Source organism: Phoca vitulina, unplaced genomic scaffold (assembly GCF_004348235.1).
Source record: "Phoca vitulina isolate PV1807 unplaced genomic scaffold, GSC_HSeal_1.0 scaffold31, whole genome shotgun sequence".
Lineage (NCBI taxonomy): Eukaryota > Metazoa > Chordata > Mammalia > Carnivora > Phocidae > Phoca > Phoca vitulina.
Genome location: NW_022589734.1, coordinates 17368857 through 17388611, shown reverse-complemented (window position 1 = coordinate 17388611; position 19755 = coordinate 17368857). Strand labels below are relative to the sequence as shown.

The 19755-nt window shown below is 41.6% G+C and overlaps 2 protein-coding genes across 6 annotated transcripts in view; one reads left to right on the top strand and one right to left on the bottom strand.

Moving 5' to 3' along the window:
• The window catches only part of NUP153 (nucleoporin 153), an 81781-nt gene extending 80300 nt beyond the window's left edge, over window positions 1-1481 (top strand). For all 5 annotated transcript variants that reach the window (XM_032424654.1, XM_032424655.1, XM_032424657.1 and 2 more), the window contains one exon: window positions 111-1481. In XM_032424654.1, coding sequence (XP_032280545.1) covers window positions 111-195 — 85 coding nt within the window. In that variant the 3' untranslated portion in view covers window positions 196-1481. The remainder of the gene's footprint in view (window positions 1-110) is intronic.
• An 802-nt stretch (window positions 1482-2283) lies between these two features.
• On the bottom strand, window positions 2284-13695 carry FAM8A1 (family with sequence similarity 8 member A1). The gene is made up of 5 exons (XM_032424659.1): window positions 12875-13695; window positions 11502-11622; window positions 9767-9890; window positions 9112-9251; window positions 2284-7175 (listed from the first exon to the last, which is right to left on the bottom strand). The coding sequence occupies exons 1-5, from the start codon at window positions 13587-13589 to the stop codon at window positions 7031-7033; spliced, it is 1245 nt and encodes a 414-aa protein (XP_032280550.1). The 5' UTR covers window positions 13590-13695; the 3' UTR covers window positions 2284-7030.
• Between the last annotated feature and the right edge of the window lie 6060 nt (window positions 13696-19755).

The following is a 19755-nucleotide window of genomic DNA, read 5'->3' as shown; positions in this document are numbered from 1 at the left end:
CCCCCCCCCCCCCCCCCCCCCCCCCCCCGACGCCGGTCGCAGGTAGGATTGTGGTGATTCTGAAATCTCCCGGGCACCTGGTCACGGAATGCAGTCTTTATTTCCCACAGGTCAAACGGGAAAAATGTGTTCTCTTCTTCCGGAACTTCCGTTTCTGGCCGCAAGATAAAGACCGCCGTCAGGCGCCGGAAATGAAGGCGGCGCTGCGTCGCACCCCACGCTTGGCGGCGGCCGGGGCCCTGCCGCTCGGCTCCCGGCGCGGACGGGGCGAGGGGCCGCCTGAAGCCGGAGCCGCCCGAGGCCTTCTCTACGTCTGGGACTCCCTCCTCCTCGACAGAAGCCCTGCCCTCGCCCTCCCACTCCCGTAAAAAAACAAAATAGCTAGATTGGTGACTGATTCTTCAGCGGAGAGAGGAGCCAGCACAGCATCCCCTGGGGCGGCGTCGGCGGGCGGCACCCGGGGCGGAGCCCGCTCCCCGGCCGCTGGGCCTCGAGCCGCCTGGGGCCGCCGCGCTCTGCCGCCCGCCCGCGCTCACGGACGCGCTGGAATTGTAATTATCCCGGAGGAATCCTGTATAGATTAGAGACTGTGGAAGTGAATGATTTCTATGCTGAGTTTGTGCTGGTGTATGTGTGAAGTGAGTGAGTTGGCTGTATTGTGCTCTAAAATTTTCTGATAGAGGAAGCCTGAATAAAGAATGGTCCATGCCAAGGACTTACTAGATCTAGTGCGTTCTCCATTTAATAATTATATGCTATTTCTATATTTTCATTCTCCTATCACCTGTCTTGCCTTTTTCATTATTTTATTATGAAACTTGTGTAAATACAATTTTGTTTCTGTACTTTTTTGGCATAACATAAATCTGTGAACTTGAAATTTTAATTTTGTGTTAGAAAATTTGTTTGTTCTTTGTTTAGTCTTGTCTCAGATTTTATTATGTAAATCCCATTATTCAAAGTTGCCTAAATCCATTTGGAAATCTTTAAAAAAAAATTGGGGATTCTTAAAGTGAATTTATTGGCTTTTCTGATCCAGTTTTGTTTGGACCAAAAACCAGTATTGTACAAAGTATTAAGCATATATTTTTATATTTACTGAAATGGACTGTGGTGACTTTGGATAATAAGGAAAAGTTTAATATTAAAGCCATGTTTATTACAGTATAATTAACATGTTAAACCATGGGATAAATGCCATCAATAAAAAATTATGAAATATTTTTTGTTCTAGTGTTAACTTATAATGAAGGTACCCGTGTAATGGAAGGGAACCTTTTTTTGTAAAGGTTCGCCATGGTCAGAGAAATTCCAAAGAATACATTTAAGTGATGTGGACAACTCCTAAGTGAAGGGGAAGTGTCTGAACGTAAAACATAGAGAAGGTACCCTGCTTTTTGTCTGGTGCTAGGAATCACGCCTACTTTGCATATAAATTGACATACCTTTTTAAAAGTTGAAAATAAACACACGTAACCATTTCTGTTTGTATCTGTATCTTCCTTGAGAGGCGACTAGACAGTGTTTATTGATCGAGTCTTGGAGACACATGCGTGGAATTCTTTTACCAAATTTTTTTTTCTAACTAGATCTGTGGTCCATAAAAGACCTGTTGGGACAGCATTTGCTGATTTTTATACTTAATTTGAACACAATTATTTTGCGCGGACTTTTATTTTGCCGAACTTCTGGTTGAAGTCCAAATTCAGAACTTCAAAATGTTTACGAGCTTTTTCTGTACGTGTTTCCAATTTTGAAAAGATATTTTGCATATTGAAAAACATCTTAGGCCATTATCAGATGCTGGTTTGTGGGGGGAGACGTTTTATAATTCGCACTTTATTAATAATACACATTTGACACAGGCCTGTTTGGGGGCAAATGATGAATACTGGAAATCTGGTTTTAATGGGGAGATGTTCATGCCTAAATAAATGGCAGGTTCGTTCATTATCGGTCGTTCTCTGGGCCCGTATGAACGGGAATATTAGGCTTTCTACTCTGGGGGAGATTTTCATAAGAAATGTGCTAGAAATACTTAGTATTCTTCAAAACAAGTGACTGAAAATCATACTTAAGGTGGCTTAAAAATGAAATCTTCTGGCACCAAAGCTGTAGTCTGCAGAGCTGTAATCGGACTTGGGACTTGGATTTTCCATGTCCCACTGCCTTCATTCGTACGCTGCGCGCGATGTCTCCAGAAGACAGTCATGAGCGTGGCTCCATCCGCCACCCTGAACCCCTCCCCCCGACTTCCCCCCCTCGGGGTCCTGCAGAGGGATCTCCCCCGTGGACTGGCTCCGGCCGCAGACACACTTCTCAGCCACTCTCTGTGGCTGTAACCGCGGTCTCGGGCAGGCCTCGGTTCCACGTTCCCTCCACGAGTGAAAACTGAAGGCAGTTGGTGCAAGAAGGGCAGGTAGCACGGCAAGAAAGCGAGCCCACTTCTCATGCTGGAGGACTTCGAATGCCTGAGCTCCAGGCATGAGGATGCCACTTCAGGTGCCAGGTTGTTTTGAGTAATTTAGGATTTGGGGCATTAAGAAAAAGTGTAATTTAGACCATTGAAAAATGTCTTCAAGCTAGCTGCTTATTAATACTTGTTACAAATTATCTCCTGAAATTGTTCATGTACTTAGGATTTTATTATTTGAAATTAAAGTGCTGGACTAATTTTAAGTTTGTAACCAGGCTGTAAATTAGTCCAACACTTTAGTTTCAAATAATGCTAATTTAAAAATTTTTATTATTCGAGTATTGATGACCTACACCATGTTGTAATGGTTACAGGCATACAGCGTGATTCAGCAATTCCGTACATCACTCAGTGCTCACCACCGTTAAGTGTGGTCACCATACGGGATTATAGAATTAGTGACTACTTACTGTGCTGTCCTTCTCATCCCCATGACCTCATTTGTCTCCTGGGCCTATTTAAAGTTTGAAACTCAATGGAAAGTTTACAAAGGTTAGCCTATGTGTTTAATGGAAACTGACATTTGGTACAGTAAAATTGAGAAAACGAGTGTATTGGGTCTAGCAACACAGGCCAATTGAATTTACTAGTACTACGGGGCACCCCTTAGTCCACTGTAGTTCGTAGTTCCAGAAACGTGTAATTTGTGCCTGGGCTCAGAACAGCACATTGTAGAACTCAGACCAGGCCATTGTTTAGCTACATTTAGTTTATTATCATCTGTGTTCTTCTTGAGGAACCTGTTTTGTTTCCGGTCTTCCTCCTCTAGAACAGGAAATGCTTGTAAGATCAGAACTAGATTTAAATTGCCCAGCTCAGTCATTTACCAGCTAGGAGACTTTGAACTTCTGGTTTCCCATGTGTAACTTGGGTCCTTAGTATCTTGCATAATAGTTGGGATGGTTAACCACTTTAAGGACAGGATTAGTTTAACATTAAGCAAAGTCACCTATGGGTAACTTCTGAGTGACGTGCTTAAAGAATACACCCCAAAAGGCAGACTCTTGGGGGAGGCTTAGACCTCTATTTCTGAAAGCACTCTAGTTGACTGCCATTCTCCTAAAGGCGGGGAACGCTAGAAAATTGTATTTGGAAGTGCGGGTTCCCTTAAGTAGGAGATTGTAGAGCAGATTTCAAATTAACAGTCAAAAAACAAAAGCACTGGTGATCAAGTATTTATTGAGACAAAGAATACAAACTGGTGGCATACAAATTATTAAAAATAGAATGCTGAATTTTATTTATAGGCAGGCCATCAGATACTGTTTGTGGGTCAAGCCCTACTATAATGAACTGCGAGGATATATACATACATAGTTTGGAATGAGGAACTTCACCCAGACAAGCACATATTGGAAAGATTGTGGCCTTTGGTATAGGGGATGGGGAATGGCAAGTACTTGTCAGATTTCAGGAATACTGACTGCTGTTATTTGGGCCTATTCTTCAAAAGAAAACAACGGCCTGTTTTAATAGGGCTAAGTGTGGAATGAAAACATTTAATACCCCCCGCCCCCTCAAAAAGCCCATCACTCCCAAGTAGCAAGTAGTTTCAACTCCTTTCTCCTTTCATTTTGCCGGAAATACTGATGCATAAGTAAGACACCCACACAAGTCACTTAAGGGAACAAGTCCTTTTAAAGCAGAGTTAAAACAACTTGTCATCTGAAGCAATAAACACTGAAGACTTAGTGTTATAATTTAGATAAAGGGGCCCTCAAGTATAATGTATTTTTTTTTCTAATCCTAAATATCTGGGTAAAACTGGAAGGTAAATGTTTAGGTGGAAAGAAATGACTTCTGAACCAGGGTGACACAAGTAGCAGCTGGGCGATACTTTAAAGGGTTACTATCCCCAAAAGTGCTGGCTTTATTTTTATAGTCACAGCTTAGTCTAAAAATCAAGGCCTGCCATCCTCCCGTTGACTTCCCTAAGCCCGGCCTGGACATTAGTGCGTCAGACTTCTCTCAAGGTGCACCTGCCGCTCGAGCTGGCCGCCTGTAGTCCTGGGGACCGAGGTTTTCTAGATGCCCACGCTAACTGCCTGTTCTGTGGTTTTATTTAGGGCACATTCACTGCAACAGTGTTCTTACTTGGCTTGACTTCTAATTTTTGTTCCCTTGTTACTTATCTTGTAAAAGTGATGAATAATGTTTGTAGTACTATGAAAACAACTTTTTTTGCCTTTTTAGGCTAGAGCTTCAGCATGGGAATTATACTTTGACACAGAAAATCAGCATTTCTATAAATGAAATATACTAAATAGAAAAGTGTTTTTTAAAAGACGGAGGCTCCACCCCTCACAACCCTAAGAGAAAAAAAGTGACTCTCCCTTCTTCCCCATTGTTTTGTCATTTTCCCCCCAATGATTTGGAAATCAAACTCTCTTTTCCTAAGTGCCGAATTAAAAATACAAATACACTTGCATTTTGTTGTAAAGGCAAAGTAGTAATAATACTTACATTTTATAGGGCTGTATAACTTGGATCCTTAGATGGATCTAAATGAACCTACATAGAGATGGGATTCTGAATAACTCCTAGAGCAAATGTGCAATATTCTAAGAAATTAAACTGGGCTACTTATTTGCTTTTGTTTGGCTATATAAATAACAGTAGCCTAGATGGTAAACCTTCCAATTATCTGAGAGGAAATTCTACATTAAAGATCTATTCCAGAGCTACATGGCTGATGGACACTTCAACTTGAATTCCCCATCAGTGGCAAAAATAGTGTATCCACTAATGCTAATGTACACACTACTAAGTGTTAAGTTTATGTAACATTTCCTAATGTGTCTGTCTACTGTGAAGGGCCATAACACTTCAAATATCTTCCCAGGGGCTACAAGTAAATGATCTGTTGAGTACTTTGACACACTTAATAGGCTTTCAGTGATGTTGGATTTAATATAAAATTATTTTGAAAAACATGGCTTATGAAATTTTACAATAAAAAGGTATTAATAAGGACACTGTTAAGGTTTCTATGGCCATCAAATGTGAATATTTTCAGTTCTAAAGTCAAAGAAAAACCCACTTTAAAAACTGATAGTGATAATAGACATGTCTTGCATTTGCTATTAAAGACCAAAAATAAAATCCAAACTGATCTTTTAAGCAATCTAATTACAAAGTGTCCAAGACAGTTTAGTGTTTTTTGGGAAAACCATGTCAGGGTTGGAAAAAATGCCTAAGAAATAAAACTTTTCAGGTATATCTCAACACTGTTAACTGGGCCATTTAACAAAAGCATGCACACACATTTAAAACACTAACCTTTGCTTCAGTAGAAGAATAAATTAAAATGGCAATACACAAAGTGTTACGTTACTTAACAATTCCCTCAAAACATCATCCCCGGCAAGCCCAAAATAAGCTTTTGACCCAAAGAACTTAGAAAAATGTCTGGAAATGGTACTTGTCCTTGTTTTAGAAAGAATAGTTCATAATGGGAAAAATGCTAATATTTCACAGGCTACTAGTATTTTATCATGAAATACTAAGATTATTTACCTCCTTGATGTTTCAAAAGTCATGGAACTATATAAAATATAAAAGTAAACTAGCTAGTATGTGACTACCTGGTGTAGAAATAGAAGGTACATTCAGGACACTGAATAGCACTAACACGTTTCCTCATGCCGCACACATACTGGCAATATTGTTTTACAGTAAATATGCAACGACCTGATGAAATCCTTTCACCCCACATACTTATAGTTTGATTTAGGGCACTAAAAACACTTGCACGTGAATTTCAACTTAAATTTACGGTGAAAATTTAGGTTCCCCCCACCCCCCAAAGCAATCACTAACTTACCTTTTCTTTAAAAATAATCAATGATAATATAGCAATAGGACTTAATACTTTTTCATCATCATGCAAAACTTGCCCCCAAATACGTGTTCGAACAGTAACAATACTTGTAAAGTGACATCATTCCCACAATACACTGTAGTACGGATCTGAAAACTTCTGGTGAGGGAACTGCTAGGCCTGCCTCATCTGCTGCCCCTTTCTCTTGCAGCTAACTCACCTCCTCCTAGGGTGGGAGACAAATGGATTACCAAATTTGTGTTCCCACTCCCTCTCCCCAAAAGCAAAAACAACAATTTCCCCAAGAAGTGTTAAAAGATGAGTTAATGTGTTTACAAAACACAACGGACTTTTTCCATCATTTTGGGATAAACCAAAATAAATTTCTTAAAAATTTCATCTGAAGATTTCACAGCTGAAAATGCTTTCAGCAAATTCTAAAGCCTTAGATCTTAAGAAAGTATATATTGTCCGGTGTTGATTATAAAACCACTTGCCTTCTTTTCGATCTAAAAATTTTTAACACTTGAATTTAACAGGTTTTTCTTCTGGAAAAGTTCTTTGGCATTCAAGTAAAATCAATACTTTCAGAATAGTCACCTGCATCACACTGGAGTGACTGCTTTAATTTCTAAATCATCAATTAGTGTAACCCAGGGATACTGATGGCCTTGATACATAATTTAGTCTTGTCGTTATTCCAGAGAGGATGGAATTCAGGGCTTTTTGGGGCATCATCTGACCCCATTTCTCTTTACCACAATGGTTCCTGCTACAATGTCATAGGCTGTTCGATTATGCTGAAAAAACAGCAGTGTGATGAAAGCAGGGAAAAAAGAAGCAATAGAAAAATTCTTGATCAAAGCTCGTATAGTAGACCTAAAAAATTAAGGCAAAAAATACCAGATAAATTATATACCAACCACTTAAGAGATTAATACTATCCTACCAAGTTCAAAATATATATTTAAAACATACATTCGAAGTATTGAGAGTTTTTACCTTCAATATCTGAGTTACTTTCAAGTAGCATTATATTCTGATCAAACCACCTGGGCTTGTTCTAAAGACATCATCAACGTAAGAGTAAGACTTCAGAACTTCTATATGAAAAGCACTAATGAATATTTCTTAGAATGTGAACTAAAGGTTTACAGTATTTTCTCGGATATTTTGCTAGAAGAATAACTGTTCCCTTTACTTACCTTCTGTATAGTCACTCGTGTGTGTTTAGTACCTTCTACACTAATATGCTTACTGTAGTCCCCTTTTCTACCTTCTGTGAAGCTCTAACAGTTTAAATTACTGTGTATTCTTTCTTTGTGGGATGCTGTGATTAAAGAAAGCTTTAAAAAGCTTCCAACCATAGCTCAGAATGGAGAATTATCCTACCAGTGTTAGATTTCTGCCTCTCCGCACACAGAAAGGCTACAAAAAAAGCACTGTGGCTGAGTATGACTCTGAATGCAGACTAGTTGGTTTCAGATCCATTTTCGACCACTCACTCGTGCTCCACATCTGTAAAAAGGGGATAATGGTACCGATGGTACCTATCTTAGTAGGTAATATGTATTGCTTTAATCAAGGCCTGTTGTATAAGAGGTGCTCAATGAACAGCCCTTATTGACTCTCATTAAAAGTAGCAACCAGGATTATAATAATCACAAAACTGTAAGGAAATGTGAGGATATCTGCAAAATCGAGGCTTCCAGAGTCTCTCATATTTCTTTCTATAACAACCCAGCTCTGAATCATTCAGGCAGCATTCCAGCCAGTATCTTGTTTTGCTCAACTAACTGCCACCTACTTAAGTCTCTACAACTCCCATTATCACTATTTGTACCTCCCCACAGAGCCAGACGCCAACAGCTGGCCCTGAGTACTGCAGCCTGACAAGCTCTCTTGTATCGCTTAAGAGCCAGAGCCGGGTGCATGCATGCGTTATCAGCCCCAACTCTTACTGCCCATTCAGGATGGGATAATGACATGTATTATTACCAAATGGAAGCTGGAGGCTCAAGGCAGATTAGTAACTGGCCCAACAACCACCAACTTAGAGAATAATCGAACTGGGTACGGAGCACCAAAGCACTGATACAGCACCCCCACCCAAACCCTCTCACGACTTTTACTCTATAAAATAATTATCTTGAAATTGTATCCTGAAGAGGGCTCTACAGTTCTACAACAATTGAAAACCTCAGTGCTCCATACATACAATGGAATATTACTGAGCCATCAGAAAGGATGAATCCCCAACTTTTGCATCAACATGGATGGGGCTGGAGGAGACTATGCTAAGTGAAATAAGTCAAGCAGAGAAAGTCAATTATCATATGGTTTCACTTATTTGTGGAACATAAGGAAAAGCATGGAGGACATTAGGAGAAGGAAGGGAAAAATGAAGGGGGGGAAATCAGAGGGGGAGAAGAACCATGAGAGACGATGGACTCCGAGAAACAGACCGAGGGTTCTAGAGGGGAGGGGGGTGGGGGGATGGGTTAGCCCGGTGATGGGTATTAAAGAGGGCACGTTCTGCATGGAGCACTGGGTGTTATATGCAAACAATGAATCACGGAACACTGCATCAAAAATTAATGATGTAGTGTAAAAAAAAAAAAAAGAAAACCTCAAACTTTTCAGTTCTAAACATAATAAAGGTAAGTCTATTACATGCCATGAAGAAAAAAATACCAACATCCTAAAAATACTATATCAAATGGTATTACTTCTGAATAATATTGAATTGAATTCTATACTTAAAACTTACTATTTTCATAAGTATGTAGTAAATTAAGCCAAGGAAAGAACTTACGTTGTGATGCTCACATTTGAGGAAGGAATCACTAGAACCCGACTCGGCGCAATAAGCACAGATGTATCACACGTCACCACTCGAAGGCCGAGCAGGAACTTCCCTGGGGTCGCTCCACCTGCTCCCCAAATGCAAATTATCTAAGGAAAGAGGGAGAGTTTAAAAATAATTCACTAGCTCAACTCTACCAATTTTAAAGAGAAGTTTTTTTGCCATGTTATTCATGTTTTAAAATTTTCAAGTTGAAAGAATCTCAGAGAATACTGACAGGTTAACGCTGTAAGGCTTCTCTGCAGGTCTCTTATGCCCTCAATACACCAGACGTCTACCACAGTATTTCTCTGTGACCCACTTTTTTTTTAAGCAAGTTGTTTCTATGGAAAAATACATTTCAAGTTCCACAACCAACTTGCAAGTGTATTTTTAGACCGCAAGACTGAAATATATCACAAAGAAATTGTAAAATGTCACCACTCAGAAAGTTCTACTTTTTAACTTGAAGAATATTATGTTAAAGAACATTTGGAAAAAATTAAAAAACAGAGGTATTTGACAAAAACATGAATAATTATAAATTTCCATTACTTTTTGTGTTGGGCTGATCATCTAAAATTAGATCGTTAAAGGTGAATTATTTGCTGAGTCAGTAGCTTACCTCATAGAAACAAACTAACAATCTGTATATAAGAGCCACAATCATCATTTTCTGCAAGTCTTCCATCGATGTGTCTTCATCTATTTCTTCTATTATATAATGCATAGCAAACTTGGAGATATCCCTACACAAAACAATAGTTTTGGGTTATAAAGAATTAGTTACCAGAGCAATGCATTGGTATTTTTTCCATTACTGTCACAAACTTTAACTGAAATTCTAAACTAATCTTTAGGTTTCCACCCATTTAGTTTCACAAAACATTCATTAGCTTGTTCAACAAATAAGCAGCACTATCGTGAGCAGGCACTGTACTAGCCCCGGGGACTCAACCTGATCCCTGCTTTCATGGAGACTCTTACCTACTAGACAAAGCACAACAACAACTAAGTAATAATAAAGTGGGATGACGGTGATGATAGAGAACCACAGGATAGTAGGGAAACACATACCAGGTACATTTAACTTAGGGAGTGAAGCCTTCCCTCTCCATCCCATCCTGTGGATGAAGAGAAGTTAGCCAGACTAAGAAGGGGGAAGTTTCAGGAGGGAGAGACTAGCAAGAGAGAAAGGCTTGGAACGAGGCTGTGATGGAAGCTGTAAGCAGTATGGCATGGCTCAAATATTAAGTATAAAAGGTCACAGCAATTAAGAAATAAGAGCATCTGTTAAATGATATGAAGACAAGACTTTATCCTGATGGCAGTTAAGAAATCACTGAAGAGTTTTAAGGTGGGAGAGGGGCAGACTCAGAATTTATGATCTCTTTGATTTTAGATCAGAGACTGGACTGAGATAGAACAGGAGACGGGAGACTGAGATACCAGTTAGAAGACTTTTGCTGTGATCCAGATGAGGGATGACAATCACTGGACTAGGAAGAAGCAGTGACGATGAAACAGTAAAGGGGAAATGGTCTGAGTTGAAGGCTATTCAGGAGCCTGAAAAGTAAGGAGCTGGTACCTGGCTGGCTGTGTGGGTGGTGGGAAAGAAAGGGAGAGACAGGGAGGAATCGCAGTAAAACTCGGGTTCCTGGCAAAGGCCCTGAAATTTCACCAAAGGGTTTGTATCTTGACACTGACACTTATGACCTTTGTATTTATAAATTCTGAACTTAGCTTCTTGAAGTAAACCCTAACTTCAATCTACAAAAAGGAGGTATTAACCTCTACATCTCATACCGGTGATACAATTAAAGAATCCATATGAAGTGAGCTCAGCGCTCAGCATATAGAAAGGGCTTAGCAAGTGATAACTGCTATATAATTATTAATATGAAAGGAGGATTATTCAAATAAACGGCTCACTTTGCAGTTCACTTGGGACTTGCCTCGTTGTGTAAGCAATCCCATTTGGAAATGCCCGTCTAATTGATTATCAACAGTTCATCTACCCAAAGCTCTTTATGTTTTTGTTTTTTACTCTGAACAGGATAGTGAGAGGGAAATTAATGCCTAGTCTAACAAAATGGTTGAATCAAAAAAAATCCAATGTTTACCTACTTTCGATAGGTGAGATTCCCACAGATCTTTCATAACTTATTAAGTGTTTTTCTCTTTTTTGTATTTATTTCTTAAAACCAAGAAATAAAATATGCCCAAGTCCTTATAGGAGCTCCCGAAAGGAGAAATCGTGACACCGGCACACTGTCCATTTGCAGCATGAAGAGAACTTCAGAAAACAAGATCTCTACACAGTAGACATTAAAACCTTTCTGCAAATAGCCTTAACTTACTTTATTCCACTGAGGTGCATAATACTTAAGACAATGGTTGCTTTTATAAAGAAGAGAATAAAGAAATCCACCATCTCTGCCATAAATCTGTGGGCCAAGGATGGAATAACATACTCTCTGCCTGTAAATCAAAAAAAAAAAAAAAAAAAAAGGTTAGGAAAACTACTCATTTCACATAAGCCTTGGAACCCAAGCTAGGTGATAAATGGAGAACACAAAGTCAAGGTATAACTTGCTAATAAAAAGAGAAGTTAAAACCTTGCAACAATTACTGGTATTGACTCCATCAATAGCACATGGTATTTATTCCACTATTTACTGAACAGTTTAAAGTTTGCTTTCACCCAATTACGGTTTAAAAAATAATTTCAGTAGATATTAAATTATTTAAGGCACTCAATACATTTCACTAGGGACTCAAAAGCGTATCCTGGTGATCACAAGCCTATGACACAAAATTAAACATTTTTCAGTAAAAACCAAGGTTAAGTATAGACAATTACTAGTACAAAGTAAATAACCTGTTCCTCATTTTACCGCCTCTTCATTTAGTTTGTCTTGCTTTTCTATGTAATAAATCCAATGATTATCAATCTGACCTCTTAAGTTCTGAATGGGATCAAATTGAGGAAAACTACTTCTTGTCTCATATATGTGGCTGAACAAAGTAAACAAAAAGTCTAATAAACTAAAAAATGTAACTAGGACAAAATATTCTAATTCCCATCCAGAAGTAAACAGACAATATTACACAGAACATTCACTTAGAGCTCAAAGGTTCATAACTCCACCTGCTTTCACGTAAGTCTCCTTTTATATCCGGCAGTTTCATTGTTCCTAATACACAGGTAATGTCTAATTATCCTATCAATTATAGATACTACTTATACTATAAATTATACTATACTGTAATTATACTACAGATACTATCATATATCATCATGTATCGTATCATCCACAATAAATCCACGTCTGGATTGTTCCCCGCACTACCGGCACCCCCACGCCGAGCCGGCCGTCAAAGCGGGTGTGCCACGTGAGGATGGAGCTCTGGATCTCCGTCTCCACGGCATGGAGATCAAGAGGCGAGCCTGATGAGCAACGCTTTCCCTACACATGGAGACGACCAGTCCCAGGAGTAAGGGCATCCGTTCGGAGGGCCGGGTCTAAAGGAAAAAGAAACCGTACAGCCTCGCCGCACACTCTGGGGAATTGAAGGCCTGGGCAAACGACAGCTGAAGGGCGCAGAGAAATACCCACGCTGCGCAGCAGCATGGTTACAGGAGGAGAAAGTGTGCCCGCTCTACCCACCAGCGAGCTCCCCCAAGACCCTTTCGCTCCGCCCCGCCTCACCTCTCCGTCGCGCTTCTCACCTGCCTGCCGCCCGGTCTCGCTCGGGGTTCGCGAAGGGGCGCCGGATCCCACCCTGCTCACTGGGGTTGCCCGGCCGGATCCCTGCGCGTGCGGAGCCCGGCCTCCCGGGCCCGCGACCGGAGCAGCGGGGGTGACGCCGGTAGCCGCTCCCGGGTCAGGCCCGGCGGCCGCGGCGCTCAGGAAGTAGAAGGGGTTGTAATAGCCCAGCTGGAGGGGCGGCGGCGCCGCGGCCTGGGGGGCGGGGGCGCCACCGCCCGAGGGGTAGCTCGGCGGGGGCGGCTGGGGGCTGCAGTAGGCGGGGAAGGCGGCCAGGCCGCTGTGCCAGGTGAGGTAGCCGCAGTAGGACTGCCACAGCCACTCGTGCACCTGCCGGGAATACTCGCGGGCGCTCAGCCGCACCGGCCTGTCTCGCGGCGCGGCGGCCTCGGGCGCGTCGCCGCCTGCCGGCTCCTGCAGCCCCGCACTGGAGCCGGGGGCCGTCTCCCCGCGCTTCCCGAGCTCGCCGGGCGGCTCCGACTCCTCAGCGGCGACCGCGGCGGGTGCGAGGCCCGGGGCGGGGGGCCGGCCCGGGGCCTGGGGTTCGGCCTGCGGCCCGTCCCGGGGGCGTAGGGCGGCGGCGGGAGAGCCTCTCAGGGAAGGGACGGGCTCGGGGTCCCCTCCGCCGTCGTCCTGCCCAGGAGGGCGGCCTCGGGCTTCCTCCGGCCCCTCTGCCATCGTCGCCTCAGCAGCACCCTCGGCGGTCCTGTCACTGCGCCGTCTCCCGGCCCCACTAGCCCCTCCCCAACGGCCCGGTCGCCACCGCAGCAGCCGCAGGCGTCAACAATCCGCCACCGGAAGCGGAAACCCCGCCTCTCCCCGGCGTCGCCGGCCGCGGGGCGGAGCGGGGGAGGGGGGGCGTGGAAGACGGGGCTGCGTGCTCCGGCGCGGGCGGCGGGCGTCCCCGGTCTCGGCGGCCGGGAGCCCTTGGCTTGTCGGTGGTTGGGACCACGCTGCCCGCTCCCCCGCCACCTGTCACGGTCTTAGTGAAGTCTAAGGCCCGTGGCTTCCCCACGTCAGCCCCTGGGAGGTGGACTCAGGCTGTCCCAGGAGAAATTGCGGATGGAGGAAGAGGATTTCCGAGAGAGATCCCGGGTCCCAGGTTTCTATTACCGAGCCGCGACTGGTTGGGTCCCCAGGCACAGGGCTTGATGCTTATTTCCGCCTGCATTCGTTCCAGTTAATTAGTGCTTGGCCATATGTACTCAAGAGAGTGACACAAGACCTATCCCTTCAAGGGGATAAGAAATTAATAACCAAATTACACAGAGCCGTGCATCAAGGTAGTATGGCTCAGCTGCAGGGATTTTCAGTGTAAAAGACGGGAAGAGGGATTATAGGGATTATGTTGATTTAAGATCTAGACTCTGTCCTTATCTGTGTCGCTAGAACCTTACTTTCCACCGCTGTAGGCTCTAGCAAAAGTGCCTTTCCTCACGCCGTCATCTCAGCCCTTGGTGTCTGTTCCTTTATTTTCTGTTAAGGCAAGACCTGTACGTATCCCAGGGCTTTGGAGGCTTCTCTGAATGCTCCGGCCCAGGCATGATTTCCCCTCCCTCTGAACTATATCAGCACCTTATATATTTATATTTTAATATACTTCCGTTTGTCATAAAGTTGATGAAGTGATAGGAGTATGTTTTTGTATCGCGGTACCATACTGAAGACCTTCAGGGGCTAAGTACTGTGGTTGCACTTGTTACTAGTGATGTCCAGAATCATTCTTGACTTTGCTCTGGGAACTAGAATTGTAAAAGGTGTGACTTTTGCCCTTAAGAAGTTCAGGAGTTTATATGATTAAAGGACGTTTCATGAAACACTTGACCTATTTAAGACAGTATGAGTATAATAAGAATCCAAAATAAGGGAAGCATCGTGGGGGTCTATAGCTAGCAAACTTGCCCTTCACAAATTTGGTTTTAAGAATTGTGAGGAAGTTGTAACATTTAAACAAATAAGCATTCCAGGTTTGGAGGGTTCTGGGAGTGGGGTGGCAGGAGAAGCAGGAAGAAATGAAGATGATATGGAATGAGTGTGAAATATTGCAGTTATTACAGGCAAGGACTTTGTTTTGAATATCATTGATTATGTAGCACCTGGCACAGTGCCACCCGCGTAGTAGACATTTATAGTAATCAGGACTCTTGGTTGCAGTTGGCTTGTAACTGATTTAAGAGAGAAAAAAGTAAGTGAATTTATTGACTTGCATAACTAAAAAAGTTCAGGGGTAGTTTAGGTTTGAAGGATATCTGGTTACAGGTGATTACTTCAGGAATCACCTCTTTGTTGGTTTCTTTTCTGACTTGCCTTTTGAGGAAAGTGTTTCTGTTTCAGTGATTTAAAAAAAGAATTCTAACTGACTTGAACAAAAAAAATTTTGCCTATGTAAATCAACAAGTTCAGGGGTTCTGCATAATATGAGAATATTCAACAGGATATCTAATAGGCATCCCAAAACAGAGAAGAGAGGCAAAATTCAAAGCAATAATGGCTTTATTATTCTAAATCTAAAGCGTATAAAGGTACGCTTTAGATAGAAAGAACATCGAGTCTTGAGAAAATAACATATACATCATGATGGATTTAAGCAAAGAGAAAAGTTTAATGATCTTAATAGTATCAAAACATAAACTGTTGACAAAGAAATGACATTTAGCCTGGAAGCCAAGTTTTATTAAAAGTAAAAAATTTATACTTATAAATTTATATACTTATAAATATATAAATATATATACTTATAAATAAAAAATACTTATAAAAAGTAAAAATAGGTGCTGAAGAGAGTAGAGTGAGTATATATATAGTACTGAGGAGAAATTACAACCTAGAATGTTATAACCAAGTAAACAATCACTCAAGAATGAAGATGTGATGTAATGCACTATGCCAATCCAAATAACATTCTGATCAACCCCAGCCCCTTTCCATCACATTCAGCTAAGGATTGAAGTCTCAGGGATGTAGAAAGAGAAGTATTTATGACTCAAAAATATAAATGGATTCTGGAAAGATGGTAGTACGTGAGTTTTGAATCTCCCTGGATCCCTACAAAGAAACAGACTAGATAGTGAAACCAAAAATGCATGAAACCTTTACAGCAAAACTAATTGAAAGATAATACCACAGACCCCAAAATATAAGAGGATGAGGTCAAACCACAAATGCAAAACATGCACAGTGTCATTGCCCAAAAAATTGGATCAAAATTGTAAAGATGTTAAAATGATAAAAGAAACGAAAGAGCAAAATAAATCAGAGTAAGAAGAACTCAGAAATGAAGTAATAGAACTTGGGGAAGAATTAGAAATTAAAAAAAAAATAATATCTGAAAAGAAAACTAGGAGGAACACAGGAGTAAACAAACACAACAGATAGTGTCCAAAGAGAACTAGAATTTGAAAATGAGATTTTTTAAGTCCAAAAGAAATTTAGAGAAAGAAATGATTTTACAGAAATGATGGACACTGAAGATTGGCAAAGAAGATCCGATGTATGGGTAAAGAAGCCCTGATAAAGAACACCAAAGCCAGTTACAGAACAAATACAACACATGCTAATTTAAGAGAACTTTTCCTGAAATACAAATATATTTTTGTATTTGTATATTCACATATGTACCATAATATATATTCCTATGTATAGTCACATATATTTTTAAAACCTCATATTGAAAGAGCATACTGTGAAAACAATGAATAACAAAGGTGTATCCTAGTAAAAATTACTAGACTTTGCATTTTGGTCATTTAGGCCAACAGTTTTTTTTTTTAAGATTTTATTTATTTGACAGAGAGAGAGAACAAGCAGGGGGAGCGGCAGGCAGAGGGAGAGGGAGACACAGGCTCCCCACTGAGCAGGGAACCTGACTCGGAGCTCGATCCCAGGACCCTGGGATCATGACCTGAGCTGAAGGCAGGCACTGAACCAACTGAGCCACCCAGGTGCCCCTAGGCCATCACTTATGAGAGGAAGAAAACTGGATTATCATAGGACTTCAACATTAACACTTCACACGAGAAGAAAATAGTGAAGCATTTAAAATACTCAAAGAAAGAAAATGAGAACCGAGGACTTTGTATCCAACAAAACTGACTTTCAAGTATAAAAACAGTCAATAAAAGCAGACAATGACAGAAGGACGGTGGTGAGCATTAAATCTTTAATTACATGTAGCGCTAAGACTGAATGAGGGCGTGTTTCAGTCAGGGTGCAGTCAAGCGACAGAAACCACAGAGTAATTTAAACGGAGAACATTTGCTCTAAAGCATTGTTAATGGAATTGGAGTGAAATGAAGTTGGCGAGTAAGAGGCAAAGAGAACCACCACGTAGGAGCAGTAGATCTGGGGAGCAGACACGGCTCCCGGCACTGAAACTGAGTGGCCAAGGAAGAGCTCCTCACCCCCACACCCACCCTGGGGCTGAGGTCTGGACCTGGTTGGAGAGGACATGACTGTGGCTCACTGCTGGACCCAAGTTCACTGAAGTGTGGCCTCAGTGGGACTTGTTAGAAATCCTCTCTCTCTCACATGTGTGAGGAGGCTGTCCACAGGGTGGCTTATCTCAGGTGCCCTATCTCAGAATTCACTACAAAGTATCCAGAGACACCGGTCACCACAGGTGATCTTGCCTGCAGCTCGCCACTCTGAAGCCATCCAAGAAAGGGTGTGGCGGGGGAAGTGGCCTGGGCAGTTGCCGCGTGTTTGCTGGCCACCGGGCAGTACTACAAGGAGCCGTGCCCTCCGCAGGAGTCCAAGGGGGTAAGCACATGAAAACCGGGAAGGGAAGCCTCTTCCTCCCCCCATGGCCCTCCAGTGCTCTCTACTAACCAAACCTAACATCTGATCAACTGGCATGGAGGAAGTGTTTACAGAGTTCAGCTCCATTATTGCAGAGCAAGGGAAGATTTGGGAGCCGAGAGTCCATAAACAGACATCTAATACGGGGTTAAAAGAGTATCACCTGAGATGGATTTATATTCTGAAATACTGATAAAAAATTACTGTAAAACTGGAAGGGAGTATGGAGAGAACATAGGCAAAAAAATTTAAACTTTTCAGTATGATGGTAATTTTTGTATTTTGAGGATGTGTGTGTAATGTTGCATAAAATGAGTAATTATCATTAGTATGAACTTATCTGTCTGTCTATCTGTCTGGTTTTCTGTTTTTGTTTTTTTTTTTCAGTAACAGTCATTGTCCTTATCACCTGGACTGTGGTCTTGAAATACCATGTCCCACTAAAAGAAACAAGGGCTTCTTAGAGGGATGGATGATTCTAGATCTGGGACAGGAAATGCATAGAATGAACATGATATATCTTGTCATACTAGAGAGCAGAGGAACTATTAAAGTCTTCTAGGGTCATGTCCAGGGGACCCAGAAGCCAACTTGAAGTGGCTCCCTTTGGCCAAAGATGGGGTAATTTGAGTTTCAGTAAGGGTAATAATTAGAATGAACTGTAACACATTAAATATGTTTAAATACATGAATTCATAATAATGTATAGTCATACCAAAGGGATTAAACTGAAATCTGATCAAGTGTCTGGATCTGCCAATTTGTAGGAAACAAAAGACAAAAAAGCGTATTGAAACACTCCCTTGGTGTCCAATCTGCAGAATCCAGGCAGAGGAACCTTACAAGTCAAACCGCTGAGTTCGTCAATAGATACATTGTAGGAAAAAGAAAGGAATGGGGAGAACCATTAGATTAAAGGAGATTTAAAGGGTACCCAATTAAGGAAAAGAGCAAGACTAAATTATAATGTCTAGGGGGATACACTTAAAGAAATACCAAAAAAGTGATCAAAGTCAAGGTAGTGATTACTTTTGGGAGAGGGAGGGGCTCGTGATTGGGAGACAGCCTTCTGGTGTGGCTGACAAAATTCTGTTTCTTGATTTGGGAAGTGATTACAAGGATGCTCCCCTTCTAATAAACCATCACATGGTTAAAGAAATTGACAGAAATAGAATTTTTTTCATTCACACCTAAAGGGTATATATAAGGATATACTTCAGCAAGAAGGAAATGTAGCTCAGAAACAAGGAGGGCAATGTGAAAAAGAAATGGCTTTAAGAAAATTCAATCCTTGCACGGTCTAATTGCTCAGTTAAATGAGATTGAGAAAAATCCTCTTAAGTACAGTGAACTGACTCCATGTGCTGAGCTCTTTTCCAGAACACCTACTGAAGTGAAACAAAGGAATAAATTTATAAACCTACAAGGTGGATGTAGTTTTGCAAGGTAGAAGGTCACTGACTTAAGGAGGAGAGGCTTGGAACTGGAGGTGTAAGGTACTCTGCATAGTGGAAGTGAAGCACAGTGCTGACAGGAAGAAGATTAAATAAAAGTCTTTATCAGTGACTCCTCATTCCCAATTTTCCCCCCAGCCCAGTTTTTTGAAATTCCCATCAGCTAAACCTGTGTCTCCCAAGCTAGATATTGGAGTATTCTTTTGAGAAATTAGATGGTCCCAGAGAAAGCCTCTATGTTGCCATTCACAGGTCCAAGAACAAAAAGTTTGGTTTGCCAACTTATCACTTTACCCCGAAACCTACCAGTAGATAGAAATAAGAGTAGAAGTTTAGGGAAAGACCTTTCCAAAACAAAAGTAAAATCTATTAATATGTTAGAGTTCTGGAGAATAAAATTGATGAACATTTGACAATTAAAAAAATCCAGTTGGTTAGGTATAAAACCAAACATTTTAAAAAGAAAGGCCATCTTTAATACCAGGAAAAGCAGGCCTTTCCTTGCTACCCAGAACGAGGTCCATATGGTGGTGTTCTGAGTTCCTGTCATAGCTTAAAGAGAAACTTTTACAATGTCTGGAGCCCTTGCTGTC

Bases quoted from the DNA above. Each gene is read 5' to 3' on its own strand.
- FAM8A1 (XM_032424659.1), bottom strand. From the start codon at position 13,589: ATGGCAGAGGGGCCGGAGGAAGCCCGAGGCCGCCCTCCTGGGCAGGAC. The intron at 11,623-12,874 runs GTGAGAAGCGCG...TTTGATTTACAG, and splicing joins CGAGACCGGGCGGCAGGCAG to GCAGAGAGTATGTTATTCCA. The intron at 9,891-11,501 runs GTAAGTTAAGGC...TGTTTTGTGTAG, and splicing joins ATGCACCTCAGTGGAATAAA to GGATATCTCCAAGTTTGCTA.